At 42.7% G+C, this 14,691-nt stretch overlaps 1 protein-coding gene across 8 annotated transcripts in view; it reads right to left on the bottom strand.

The window, feature by feature from the left end:
• Positions 1 to 9,461: 9,461 nt before the first annotated feature.
• The window catches only part of dachd (dachshund d), a 93,885-nt gene continuing 88,655 nt past the window's right edge, over positions 9,462 to 14,691 (bottom strand). For all 8 annotated transcript variants that reach the window (XM_034573703.1, XM_034573700.1, XM_034573707.1 and 5 more), the window contains one exon: positions 9,462 to 11,108. In XM_034573703.1, coding sequence (XP_034429594.1) covers positions 11,071 to 11,108 — 38 coding nt within the window. In that variant the 3' untranslated portion in view covers positions 9,462 to 11,070. The remainder of the gene's footprint in view (positions 11,109 to 14,691) is intronic.

Below are 14,691 nucleotides of genomic sequence, written 5' to 3' on the forward strand. Positions count from 1 at the left end.
GGATTACGCAAAAACTGCTGGACAGATTATCACGCTAATGTGGAAGGATGCGATTTGAGTCAGGGAAGGACTTTTGTGCAGATCCAGGAAAGAAAAACTCACTTTCTTTGTCATTTGTGTGAATTTCTAAAGAAATGATACAGAGATCTTGATGAAAAGATTCATATTTAGGGAACTGATATGTGTTAGAGTTTGGAGTTAAATGCAGTTTGTATTTAAGGAGACTGGTATGGACTTTACCCAGGGCCAATCAGGTTCCTGGGAGAAGGATCCCTCACGTGCGACTCTCTCTTAGGTTTCTGGATTATTTCCCTGTTAAAAGGATTTTAAGTTTTCCTCACTCTACTGTTTATAATAATATAATCTATAAGGCAAATTGTGACTATGGGCTAAACAGATCAAATTTTATTTATTAATTGAATTGAATCCAGTTTGATATTAAATGAAATTAACATAATTAGTGTTGGGTCAATGGAGAGATACCAGTTAAGTTGTCAGACCATACAGGTATGGGAGCTCTGGTCTAAAGTCCACAAGGCCAGAAGTAATCTGTTACTACAACTACTGAATGTAAATAATGGTTTAAGTCACGCTAATATTTTGATGTGACCTAATTTAGCACACATGCTAAAATCTCAAAAACACACACCTGCCGCTCAAATCTGTGTTTGCATTGGGAGCGACAGCGGAAACAGAAAAAAAGTCGCCGTTCGGTTGGAAGCTCGGTTCCCTGCGCTTTTACTACACCTTTAGTCTTCATGTTGTTCCAATTAGAGCGCACGAGGAGATGAAAGAGAGCCCATAATGTTATATAGATACTGTACACATCCAGCCTCGCCTGGGCCTCTTTGTCTACTGTACGGCATTAGCAACGAGCAGCTGCCTGCGTTTACATCATTTGGTGTTTCTCTCTGGGCACTTTTAAATGCGCCGAATCTCTCCCCTGGTAAACTTTACAATAGGATGTTGAAGGATACTCCTGGACTGCCATAGGAAATGAGAGGCACATGTGTGTGCATGTAGCGGCGGGCTCCCCCCTGCGATGCTGAGCTTTAGGGCTGCACAACGAGACTAATGGGTTCCTTTTGCGGACAGAACGAGGTAAAGCACATGTGCTATTGTTCTTATCTGCGGTAGATGCACGGTGATATCTTATATGTCGCGGGGCCGGGGCTGTGTGCGGTATCCCCCCCCTGTACACAGTTTTGGCCGGGATAGCTTCACAGAGGTATAATCTGCTCCTCCGTTAGTGGCCATCTACTCCCGCGTTGTCTTTTGTCTCCATTAAAAGGAGATAATCTACTGCGAGAGATTCAAATGCTACTAAACTGACTCCAATTGACCGAGCAGTTAGCAGAGAACAGGAGAAGAAGAGGAAATGTATGGCCTTGATTACGGCCGTGTGTCTATTTCAGCAGATTGTTCTGTTGCCGATTCGCGCGCACAGTCAACCGCCATTAGCGCGTATAAATAATGTAAGACCCTCATCTCCCTCTCTGTGTTTTTATTTCCAGCTCTCTTACTCAGCTAAGTGGCTGCATGGAAACCTTGGCCTCCTCCTTGTAGGGGTTCTCCATAGATTAATATAAGATTTATTTTTTGAGTCTGTGAAGCAAGCGCGTTGTTGATAAGTGTTCCCACTCGATGCATGCGGGGATGTTTTTAATTGTATCATGTGAAGTGGCCAAGGAGCTCCGCTGGGGACTGTGTCAGGTTGTGTTAATATTTAATCCGCTCTCACTTCAGTTTCCTCATGATCCACGGGATCCGAAGTGCGACGTTAGGAAAAGCAACGTTACGAGACAGATAAAGAGACACGAGTAAAGACATCGTAGCTCCAGGCCGCTGCCTCGCTCAGGACGTGGCGCTGCGAAGAGATGCTCTTATGAGATTCCACTTGTGCCTCTCCTCTCTCTGCCAAGGCCCAGTGCGTCCCGGACAATGAGAGACTTTGCGGCGGCTAATGCTAAAGCACCGTCTGCAGAGAGGTGACTGACAAATTTAATGTAAAAGCGGGTATTAAGAGTGAAGACACAGAGTTAACCTGTGTCTGGATGCGAGACAGGGAGGGAAAGAGCGAGAGAGAGAAGGAGGGATGGAGGGAAGAGCGAGCGCGGGCTTCCACTTCCTCTGTGTGCACATCACGTCTCCTCTCCCTGAGCTCAATTACAGGATTGATACTCGGAGAGGAAACTTCATCATGTCGTACAGATGTCTTCACTGGGAGGAAGAGGGAGACGAGGCGTCCTGTCATTTAACGTGACACGGTCTGCGTTCATTCAAAATAAACAAAATGAGAAACAGTCCGACTTTGGATTTCATTACGGCCTAATAATCAACGTGGAGCGCCGGTTTAAAAGCAGGGGAGTCACCGCGAAATCCTTCCTGACAGAGGGAAGGGCCGGAGGTGGTCACGCCTGTTGGAACGCGGAATTTTTAACAATTCTGCTGAGTGAATTAATCTAAAACAATAACTTGTAAACAATAATACTGTTTCAGTGAGCCGTTCAGCTCCATCACAGTAAACATTTTTTATAACCCAGACAGCTCCATAAAGTGCTTTAGGCATCATTGGGCACAACCGTCATTAGTCAGTGCCTGTGTGTAAATCTGAATAAAAGCACTGCGCTGGTGATGCTGCGCAGACACCGGCCCGTATCTATTCGACAGTGTTTCATTTCAAACGTGACACAGGCAGAGAACACACTCCACAACAATGGCCATGTTTTGCTTTAATTTGATTAGGTTTTGTCTCAGCAAATGCCAAGTCCTGTTTTGCCTCAAGAACATATCTCTTAATCACGTTCCATCCAGGCTGTGTCTTTCATCTAAATCTCACAGCCATGGCTCACACCCAACTTTATTTCGCTGAAAGGTAGAAAAAAACAAGCACACACAGGCAGCAGCACACACACACACACACACACACACACACACACACACACACACACAGGCAGCAGCACACACAGGCACCAGCACACACACACATATCCAACAAGGGAATACAATGACAAAAGCCTAGCTCTCATCTCTGTCACATAAAGTGATGTTTTGTGTTTAGGTGTGTGCAACTGAGGTGTGAGTGTGTATGTGTGTGTGTGTGTGTGTGTGTGTGTGTGTGTGTGTGCGTGTGCGTGTGTGTTTGCGTGTGTCTGTCTGCAGGGCTCAGATCCATGTTGTTTGGTTTGCTTCTCCATTAAGAGAGCTGTAAAGGAGAGGGAACAGATGGCTGCTGGCCCGCTCTGTCCTGCATCCTCTCACAACTGCCACACTTCCTGTGCGTCCATTAATCTTCTCTCACTACTCCTGCAGCACAACTTTATTAAAACAACTCAGGAGAGAGCGAACAACAAGCCTGCGCAGCTGTCAGGAGCCAAAGACAGAGCCATTCGTCCACAGAAGAACAGCCTCGGATTTCGCGACGCATCTGTAAAACAGCCCGAGAAGGATCCGCTCGGCTTTGAAGCGGGGCTCGGCAAAGCGCTCGCTGCAGTGGAGACGCAATAAATGCTCATTAGGACGCAGCTGGAACTGCTGTTGCTGCAGAGTTCATAGGTACAGTTTGTCAAACATGTGAGGCTCTAGATCCCCGGCCAGACTACTGTTTCCTCAGAACATGTGGGAACGCTGTGTAATAGAACGGTCTGGCCTGAGTGATGATTTGAGCGCAAACAACCTCGTAAAAAAAAATAAACCTACGAACAATTTGTTCAAGAAGCTGCTAAAGCTACCTCCTTACGACTACATTTTCATTGGAAAACAGTGAATTCAAACTAAAACTCTCTCTGTCCACACAAGCGTTTCGGCTCCGTATGAGTTTTGATCCCCGCCCATACTAACCAGCCTGAAAACACATATCAAGTGACCACTCACGTACACTGGGCATACGTGCACTGGTGTAAACAGGAAGCATTTGCTTGTAAATTGCAGAATTGTCGAAGATTGCTTGAGTAATAGCACGTCTCCTACCCGCGTAAATTGTTATGTCATTGTAAAAACAGCAATAAGTGAAGATAACATCAGGCAACAATGCTCGTAATTGAAGCTGTTTTCACACATGCACTGAACTCGCGGTTCCTCCATATTTTCTCAGCTGTGTGCAAATGTCGGAGTGAGATGCTCTGCAGATTTTCTCCACCTGGCCTCCAAATATAATGTCCTTAGAAATCCAGGCGAAGTGGATGTGTGAACACAGCAGGGGAACCTACGAGTGGGGGGGGGGGGGGGGGGGGTTGATGACGTTTCTAACGTGCGACCGACGCAAAAAACATGGAGGAATTGATGCTGTTGCGAAAGCGTCTGTGCAGAAAATCTCTTGCTGTGTTGTGCACGTGTGAAAAGGAAAATTCTTGGTTAACTAGCCGATTCTTCGGATTTTACCCACAGGTCATGTCTGAAAACAGCTTCATTATCCATGTAGCGCTCTACACTGGCAGCCGAGGCTAATGCCTGAAGAATCAAGTGAAGGCTACATCGGGACAGACAAGACCCAATCAATGAGCGGTTGTGTCTATGTCTTCTGTTTCTGCCCGTCCAGACAATAAGTTTTCAAACTAAAATGAGTCCAGTCAGTGTTTTTAAATGTCTCGAGTAGTGTGGACGCCAAAGGTATCTGTGCCAGAGTTGATGACCTTTCAAATTAAAACGTAATGGTGTGGACGTAGCCGAAGATTCTTACAATTAGTTTGTAATTGAACAGATTTGTGATTGTTTGTTCTCAAGATTGAATAAAGTCCTAATTAGTGAACTAAGGGAATTAAGGGAAGATCAGTGGCACTAGATAAAGTCAGAGATAAATACCTAATGCTGCTGAATAATCACTAGAAGTGCATTTGTTGTCCTGCCTGATTGTTCTCACAGGATGAAATCTATTGCTATTTAGGGGGCTTGTGCAAATTTACATGTGGCGCGCCATGGTGACAAATATTCCGGGGACGTGGCTCCATTTGGCCCCTGCTCTGTGTCCATAGCAGTCAGCGGGTAAATTGAAAAATCAATTCCAATTTAAATTATTGGAATAAAGAACTCCAGGAGCCAGAGATAAAAAAAAAAAAAAAAAAGAAAAAGAAGAAAAAAAAGAAAAACCTTCTTCTTCTTCTAGATCCGCTTTAATTGGAAAGTCATTTCTTCAGGGTATTCTAATGGTTCTGAGGGAAGATTGCAAAATAAAGTTGATGAGCTGAAGTGAAGGGGGGGGGTTAATAGCGCAAGCTTGTGTTTGTGTGTGTTTGCCTGACCCTGTGTGTTTTCTTTGCTCTGCCACACTGTGCTCGTTCCTCCCCTCCCTCATGACAGAGGCGCCAAATGAAGACTAATCCAATGGGCTCACACACACTCAGACACACACTCCCTCACGCCTGTGGTCACTCGTCTCATCCATCTGCTATCTGGGGGAGTGTCGGGGGGGCTCCCGGGTCAAACTAAATTAACCATCCCTCGCTCACAATTGTAAAAATGTAATTGACTTAATATAACCAACCCTGGTGATTTGGATACTCCGGCTGTGAGTAATTTTGCGAGAGCTTACAGACGCCACCTCAGACGTGAAGCAGCTTCAAAGTCGAATGTTGCACTGGTGTATCACGCTTGAAGTGAGCTGTGAGGGGGCAGCAAATAAAACAAAAGGCAGTACAATTATTGTAGGTGTTATTATTCTGGTGTTTACTGTGATATTGCTCAAATTAATTGTCATTTTAAATAACGAATAGTTTAAAATGATCGTAAAAAATTCAAAAAATGTCCCTCGGGAGGTGGTGAAGACCAAAACCAGAGCAAAAATACAGTGGATATTGGACTCTGATTCATCAGGTGACCAGAAACACAACTGTAATCGATGTTGCCCTGAACATGTAAATATCCAACTGCCCCCTCCATCAACACCATAAATAAAAATGTCTCCAGAAAAGAACAAACCTCTAAAAATCCACTTGCTGTGCAGCTGGTGGGGAACTGAGTGGGACATTTAGCAGCTTAAGAACCAGACATTTCCCTCAGGAGGTGGTGGAGACCAAACTAGGAGCTAAAATACAATTAATATTGGATGTTTTGATTCATCAGATGTCCAAAAACACAACTGTAGTAGATGTTGCCCTTTTTCTATCAGACAGTTGAACATCCAACTGCCCCCATGTGGCCAAAAAATATATAAATCTATATTTTTACATATATATGAATCACCTAATGCCCAGCGTGTCTGCATATATTTCTGCACAGACCCTTATCACCTCCATCTTCCCTGCTGCTACACTATTATCACTTCAGTGTTGAGTGTAAGCTTTGAATTGGCATGTCCCCTCCCACAGGGATCAGCATTACCAGCATATACCTCCATTAAATAAAAACTAATAATCACTTTAAACCTATTTCTTGTATCACATCAACAGTGTATCACGGTCAACACAATCAATCTACCTTTCTTCGGGCCGCTCTCATACCAACCTGATGGCAGACCTTTCTGTGCTGCCCTGTTGACATTAAAGCAACACTGTGCAGAGACATTTCCATTCAAGAAACTTGTTGACATAGTTATCAGACATCAAAGAGCCTTGTGTCATTTTGAAAAGGCCTCGCACGAGTAATGGAGATGTTAAAGGGCGTGTTGGCCCCAAATATCACAAAAGGATGAGAGGATATGAACACGCTTTGACTGGGGGACTGAAAGAGAGAACATGATGGGAAAAAAAGAGAAAACACTGAGATACATTCTCTGGAGAGAAAGAGAGAGAGAGAGGGGGAATCGCTCAGCTCCATTTCCGCCTAAGAAGCGCAAAGTTAAAAGGTGGCCCCTGTACAAATGAAACTCAATTTCACGCCACATTATCCCTCCCTGTTCTCTTTCCTGGCTTTCATTTTCATTAAGACCAGAGACAATCATAAATTAATAATTACTGCCGAATGTCTAAGCGCAGGCCGCAGTCCTATAGCTCTCCCCTCGCCTCTGTGGTCTTCCATGTTCACGCTTGCAAAATGTTAATTTAGGTAATGTGGCCTGGCCCTTGTCAGATAAAACTGTTTTGTAGTTTCGCTAATACATAATGGTCTATCTGATTAGGTGACATTAGTCCTATCTTTCAGACTATCAGCCGGCACCTTCCTAATGTCTCTCTGCAGACTCGGGGCACCTCGGACTTATCAAGACATGCAGAATTACTGCTTTGCACTAAATGGCCGTTGCCTGGTCGTGATGATGAGCAGAGAATTAGCAGGGTCGGGGTTAACACTGCAGTTGACGCGATGCTGGCGTATAAATACAACTTCACTTCTCTCTTGTGAAACTTTTTTACCCTTAAAGTGTAAAAAAAAAAAAAAAAAAGGAAAAAATCTGCAGAGTGTCGGGAGCACTTTTCTTCAGCTGGTCAAGCAAACACTACACAGCAACAAAGTGAGCAATGTGACATTAGGCAAAGAGTGAGAGGAGAGACGGGATCATGCGGAATAATCACATCTGGATGATGTCTTCATGAGCACATCTCCACGTCATGCCAAGTAAATAAAGCACACGGCTGCTGACGCTTTGAATATGCAATCAGGGCTGCACTTTCCACACCACAGCAAATGCAACAACACAGCTATAATGCACATTTGGTATTTAAAGTCTTTGTGCCTCATGGTCATATTTGTACTGAATTGAATTTATTACAAAATGTGCAGTGATATGAAACATGTAGCTGCGGGGCCTCTCCTCTCGGATGCCGGCGCAGGAAAAAAGGCATCAGATAGAGAAATAAACAGAATATCTGAGTAATGGCTGTGAACAGCTCACGTCTCACGAGCTCATTGGCGGCGAGCAGAGTGAGTCTTTCACTGCGGTGAGAGAGGAGGGACGATTGAGTCATTAAACGGATAAAGTGGACGAGATGTCAGAGTTTCTCTCGCTCCGGAGCGAGCTTGGATTTCAAGGAGGAGCAGCAACAGTCGGAGCGAGGGTGAACCCGACGGGCAGCGTGGCTTCATGATTGATCGCCCAGTGTGTCATATTGTTCTTTCAAGGTTGATTGAAACTTTAACCTAATTTCCTTAATACAAAGAAGAAAAAAAGCTTGAAATATTTCAGGCCCTGGGTTTGTACAATGCAGCATTGAATTATGCAGCAATCAGTCAATTATTCATCTCGGTGGCTGTGTTATGGCCGTGCTTTAAAAAGCATGCAAAATGGGAATGGGCCAAGCATGCTGTGTCAACACATTTCCCTCAGAATTGCTTACTAGAGAAATTTGTCTCTCAATGTCGATTTCATATTTTATACGTGTTTCCAGAGCTGTACCTGTTACTGCTCTGAAATGATCCCTGCACATGACCATTGTGTATTTAGAGCAGAAATAAATAATGTTACTCAACAGTCATTATTAATAATCATTATGAGAAAAGAAGAAGTTTGTATTTGTAAGCTCCACAGTAAAAGACAATGTCACATTTGAAAAAGAAGAAAATGAAAAATGCAACTCCCTCAAAGCCTGGGTGTATTTTTTTTTTAAATAAACATTATGATGCATCACCCTGCATTGTGCACAACTGGTTAAACTGCAAGTGTTTATTTTATGGTGATATATTGTGAATTAGTGTCACACACTTGAAAGTACACATGAAATTATTAATTTACATTGAGCTTGGTCACCCGCTCATTTACACATTTCCCCCCCCCACCAGGATTAGCCAATGCATTTAAACGTAACACACACTCACGCACTGAAGGAAAAACTCAAAGAAGACGTTCTCCTTTCAAGACACATACAATTTTTTTTAAACTTCAATATAAATGGAAGAACAATATGCTCATTTGTTTTTCTACAGTACAATATACCTGTAATGTTTTAATTTTTTAAGCCATATATAAAACACAGAAATTTGTTAAAAGACTGAGGGCTGATATTAAAGGTCTCAAAAAAAAACGCACACGCTGAAAACACAACAATTATTTTGAGTTGCAAAGAAAAGCAGTTGTTTCCATCACTCGCCTACATTTTGATCTTGAACTGTTATTCTCTGTTGCCTATGTGTCAGTGGCATAGAATAAATACAGAGATGGACGACGCCTCCCACTATCATGAAATGAAGCTAAAATATCCAACATTCATTTAGACTATGAAGGAAGTTATTTGCAGCCAGTCTGCGAAGTAGAAATCGAGGGGTGGAGCCGTGGTGTTGAGTTCCTGCAGATGCATGCGCTCAACCAATCAGGAGTCATGTCGCTGCCACTTACTTTTATGGCATCAAATAACTGAAGTTACGGGAAAATTTGCACTGAACTAGAGTAGAGGCGGGGTTTAATGACTTATACTCCAGCCAGCCACCAGGGGGCTTCAGTTTTGGGGAGCTGTCATGTCGTCCATCTTTATATACGATCTGTAGTCAGTGGCTGTGCGTGAAATGTTACAATAAATCCAGTGTCATATGGGACGTCCACCTTTAAACCACAGTGTCATCGACATAGAAGTGTATTCAAGACCTCAGGCAACATTAACTCACAGTTTATCATCAACATGTTAACTTTTATTTGAATTTGAAATACAATGAAGAGATGATTCGAGAAGCTATATAAGTTATCAGTGACAACAGACCTAGACACTCCATTGAGAACAAAAAGAACAAACACATTGTGAACATGGGACACTCCTCCTCCTCTTCCTCCTCCTCCTCTTCCTCTCCTGATTGTAACACATAAGGTCTAAACTGGTTTGCAGTTAAACGACTGACATCAGCTTATGTCTAGAGAATATACACAGGTGGTTCAGCACTGAAATTCAGAAGTCTTCAGGGAAAGTAACAAGAAAATCAAAACTTATCATGAGTTCTTCTTCTCGTCAGGATCTCGCCGCGCACTCTAAAAAAAGAAGAGTGTGTTTGTGTTGGCTCAACGGGGATTCGAGCGTCGTGGTTACTAAATGGCATCGAGATTGGAAACATTTGTGTCGTGACCGTTTGTTTCTGGAGCCGACACACGTGGTCATAATTAGTCCGGATCTTTTTTTTCTTTTTTTGTTTCTGTAAAAGTATCGAGAGGTGCTGTCTTTTGAGTGTGTCTCATGACAAATGTACAGTAAATTCCAAGAAATATTACCTCTGTTACAAAGATTACAGTACTATCGACAGCAAAAGTCTTTTGGAAAGTGAAATGTCTGATAGTTATGTTTTTCAAAATCCTGCGGGCTCGAGTGAGTCAACCCTAGTATTTGTTCAGCACAATATAGGATTTATTAAATATCATAATTCCAGGACAAACATTTACATGCCTGCATGCTTTCTCACCAAAATGGCAGCTATAGGAAAGAATGATGGCTCAGAAATAGAACAAAACAAAACTGTAGGTTTATATAAATGGTGGTATTGTTTGCCTAATAGCTCTACTGCATACACAATACCTCTTAACGTTATATACACATACCTCATCAATCCGCTGGGGTTCGATAGAGTGAGTTTTTCCTATCATTATCATCCGATCATGTATATACAACAATGGTAAAAAGGAAACTTGATTGTATTGTCATCTAATTTAGAAAACATTAAAATCAAAACATCAGTCTTCTCTTTTGATGAACACGTGGACAGATTCACACTTTTTTTTTTTTCTCGCCCTCCGCAAGGTTCATCTCCACGCGTTGGCTTCTCAAAATTCAATTTGAAATACAAAACAAACCTTCAGTCGAATTTTCGTTTTTCGAAGCTTTCTCGCTGGCTGAGATACAGTATAAAAATCTTCAGTGCTGTGAATTTACGAGTTATTACCAACAGTGTACCATGGGTACATTTTTACTGTGCTCAATATATATGTTATCCTTCACGTTTGGCCAACCCGTCAAAACCTGCTTTATCAAACTATTTTGCGTCGGCCTCTGGTGGTGGAAAAAAGACTTCTTACTCTACATTCAGACACAACCTCCTCCAGCATTTGGGTGAACACAGCATTTCCATTGAACTCCTACAAGCAGCTTGACTTCTTTCCACTATTAAAATCAGCCTGGATAAGGGCCGTTGAGAATCTTCATGGGTTTTCTTTTTCTTTCTTTCTTTCTTTCTCCCTTTTTTTTTTTCATGAAATTTTTTTTTTGTTTCCTCCAGCTCCTCGCGGCCTTATCAGTACATCACTGTGGTTTTCAGGAACAGTCTTCCATCTGCAACAGAGGACACACAGGAGCCAGGGATTAGCCAACAGCGAACATCCTGCTGACGAAAACGCACCATTCAGGATGTGATTGTTGATGAAACGTAACTTTGAAATGTTGCCCTCTAGTCTTTCTATTTCAGCAGCGTTACTGCGGCTTCATAAACCAATTTAAGGATAAGATAAAGTTAGAGGCCGTGACAAATACGATTAAATATCACGTACGCCCATTTTCTTACTTACAAGATACACAGATTAGAAGAAAAAAAATTGTGCGTTATTTAATATTTTAATTCAAAGTTGCTTCACCGTTGTATTTAAGATCATATTCGGTGCATTAGGCAGGACATACACATATAATTACAGTGTAACATGCATATTTCATGACCAACAAAACACACAGTGTAAAAGCAGCTATGATAGGTATCAGATCTGTGTGGTGCACGTGTTTAAGACATCTCCACTGATACGCTTGTTCGAACATATTACTGCGCTGACGATGTAAAGCGCTCTCTAAGTGACATTTCCTGCATGGAAATAGTGTTTATTGAAAACAGCAGACATTCCTCCGCTGCGTTATCTCCAGACACCTCCAACCTAACGAGCTTTGTCCATTTGCAGCGAAACGCTCTTGTCTGAGTGTTCGCCTGAGCGAGCAGCGCTGCTCCGACGCTGAGCTGGTAAAAGCATCTGTTAGGCACAGCTCAGGAGCATGTTTGACGTTTATTACCTTCACATTTCCTCTGCCGGAGAACGCTACAGTAAAGCCTCTAAAGAAGCGCACCTCTCTATGGCAGCGCGCCTAAATAATTCAACGTTAAAGAGAAACACACAGACACACAAAGACATTTAGCGGCGAGGAAGTTGTCGGACATGACACAAGCCGCGCAGGACATCGAGGAGGAGACGCTGGAGTCCTGTTCTGCAGAGATGTTGGAGAATACACCTGGTTTTCACTCTGAGGCAGTTACACACAGGAGCAACAGGATTCCTATTCTATCAACTTTCTTTTTGTGGTTGTCCACAATCTTTGTACTATCACTATCTTATCAATTAGTCCTTTTCTTCTCTTTAGCCTGTGTTTTATGTTTTGTGCACAGAGAGTGGAGACAACAAAGGCTTGGTCATGTTATGTGTGTGTGTGTGAGGAGGGGTGGGGGGTGGAGGGGTGGAGGGGCTGCACAAACACACAGGCTAATTACCCAGCACTGCCGTGGGTCTCGGAGGCATTGCACTCTGGCTGCCTCTATTCAAGCAGCAACCACTGAGTTCTGTGTAAAAGTCATTACGGCGTGAACGCACGGTGCTATAGCGCAGAGCCGGGATACACAACCTGACACACACGCACACGCACACACACACACACACACACACACACACACACACAAGCACACAAGCGCGCGCCTCTCTGGGCACGAGCAGAAGAAACATCACACGCTCACCTCACACCCTGTCTGCCTGCCCATCCTCACAGCTATAGGGGGTGTTAATGAAAACAAAGACTGTCTGATTATTTGAGGGCTGATGACAGCTAATGCGTTGTCGAGAGGATGTCGGATATTTGCGGCGTTTTACTTCTAATAGATGAAATCATCACGAAGGGTGGGGGATAAGTGAGGAGGCTCTGATAAGTGATTCTCGATCCATTTTCACATTTGCGCAAATGTTGACACGTCTGCACACAAATAGAAAAAACGGTGACGTCTTGATATACGCCGTTTTATGAAAGAGCGTCTCATTATAATATGCTCAAACTTTAGTATTTTTATATTCAAATCAAGATGAAAAGTTCATTAAAGAGAATAAATATTTCATTAGATGCTAAATAAAACAAAGGGAATTTTTGGCTTCTCTCAGCATAAAATTCCTTTGAAAGATTAATTAATACATGGAAATTATGCAAATTATGCCCATGCAAATATTTTATGAAGACAATTAAGGGATCCATTAATTACAGCCTTTTTTGCTTCAGTGACATTCATTCATTTAATTTTAATTTCACTTTAACTGTTTTGATGTTTAATCTTGCAACAAAGAACTTTATCTCTGTGCACAGGGTCGTGTAAACTTGCCGAACACATCGAGAGGGAAGCGGCAGGGAACCGGCGGAGATACTGGGGGAAGATATTGGCATGTGCACCGTTGCCAGGCAGTACTGGCGAGGTACAGTCCCAGTAGCTCGCCTGCCTGTGAAAAGAGCTACGTTCCCACTTGGACCCGATTCAAAACACTGCAAAAGCAATTAATAAACACAGACTGTGTTAATATCGCAGAATTAGAGAAGTGTGACAAAAGACAAATAGAAATAATTAGTTCTCTAAAATTATGCCCTCATTATTATTTCCCCCCCCCCCCACTCTCTCTCGCCGTTCGCCTCCCTGAGTTTGGAGTTGAGAATATACCCACACATTTCTCTCGGCTTTCATGCGAGTGATAGGCTTGTTTTTTTTCCCCCCTCCTGCTCGTGTAATTCATCAACATCATTTTTTGCCATTCGAGGTTAATTATACAGCGAGGCTTGCGGAGTAGAGCAGAGGAGACATGGGTGGCAGACAAATGCTTCTCTAATTGAACAAAAACACAAAGTGCAGCGTGTTATTCAGTTTCCTCCTTCATTCTGCTATTCCATGCAGTGATCACAGTGATTGAGAGAGCCCCAAATAAATGATCTGCTCTGGGGCTCACTGTTGCAAGCAGGGATCAAATATAAAAAGAGAAACACCAATTCTGCTCCATTTCAACCCAAACTTTACATTCAAACAGGACAATGGCTGCAGTAATCGGGAGTGTAAAGCGTTAACACATTCAACTTGATACAATTAGACTACAAAGAGCCAGCTCTTCATCATCTAAGTGTAAAACGCTCTGGTTAAATATACTAATTTGGTATGAAATAAGGGGCTATAATTACGCTGTATCTAGAAGTTATCTTTGTATTTAAATGATGACATATGGATTTCCTTTTTTTGGACATCAAACTCCTCTCAGATCCCTGCAGTGACTGAATGACATTTAATTAGGGAGGAGTCATCATTTCACTAAGTACGTTTTTCTTTCTTTTTTTACACACACACACAAAAAAAATCAGTTCAAGTAGACTAATCAAACATTAAAGAATTCAAAGGACCCAACTTATTCTTGCATAAAGATGAATATTTTTTCGCTCCCACTTTTCGCAGCAATTTACACGGAGCATTCTCCGCCAAGATAAATTGGGACCTCTCTCACCGATAAGAAGCGGTGGTGAGCGGACGCGGCCGAGGCGTATTAAAGGAAGACGTTCGAGCAATAATGAGGATATTCAACCTCTGCGAGGTGTCGTGTATCTGGGTAAACACAGATAGCAGACAGTCTACCGAGGTTATCACTACAGCGCCCTTCCCCAAACACATACTGCACCCCCAAGGCTAACAAACAAACAAACCATTAAAAATGTACAAGGCTTATTCATAAAATGGATTGATTTGCCCCGTTTATTACTATCAAAGGGGGGATTCCACTGCTTTTTGTGGTTTTATGACTCATTAATGCTTCCCGGGCTGTAAACAAACCACTTCCTTCATTCTTTCTTTCTCTGCATCCTTCTTCCTCTA

This window comes from Hippoglossus hippoglossus, chromosome 21 (assembly GCF_009819705.1).
Source record: "Hippoglossus hippoglossus isolate fHipHip1 chromosome 21, fHipHip1.pri, whole genome shotgun sequence".
Classification (NCBI taxonomy): domain Eukaryota; kingdom Metazoa; phylum Chordata; class Actinopteri; order Pleuronectiformes; family Pleuronectidae; genus Hippoglossus; species Hippoglossus hippoglossus.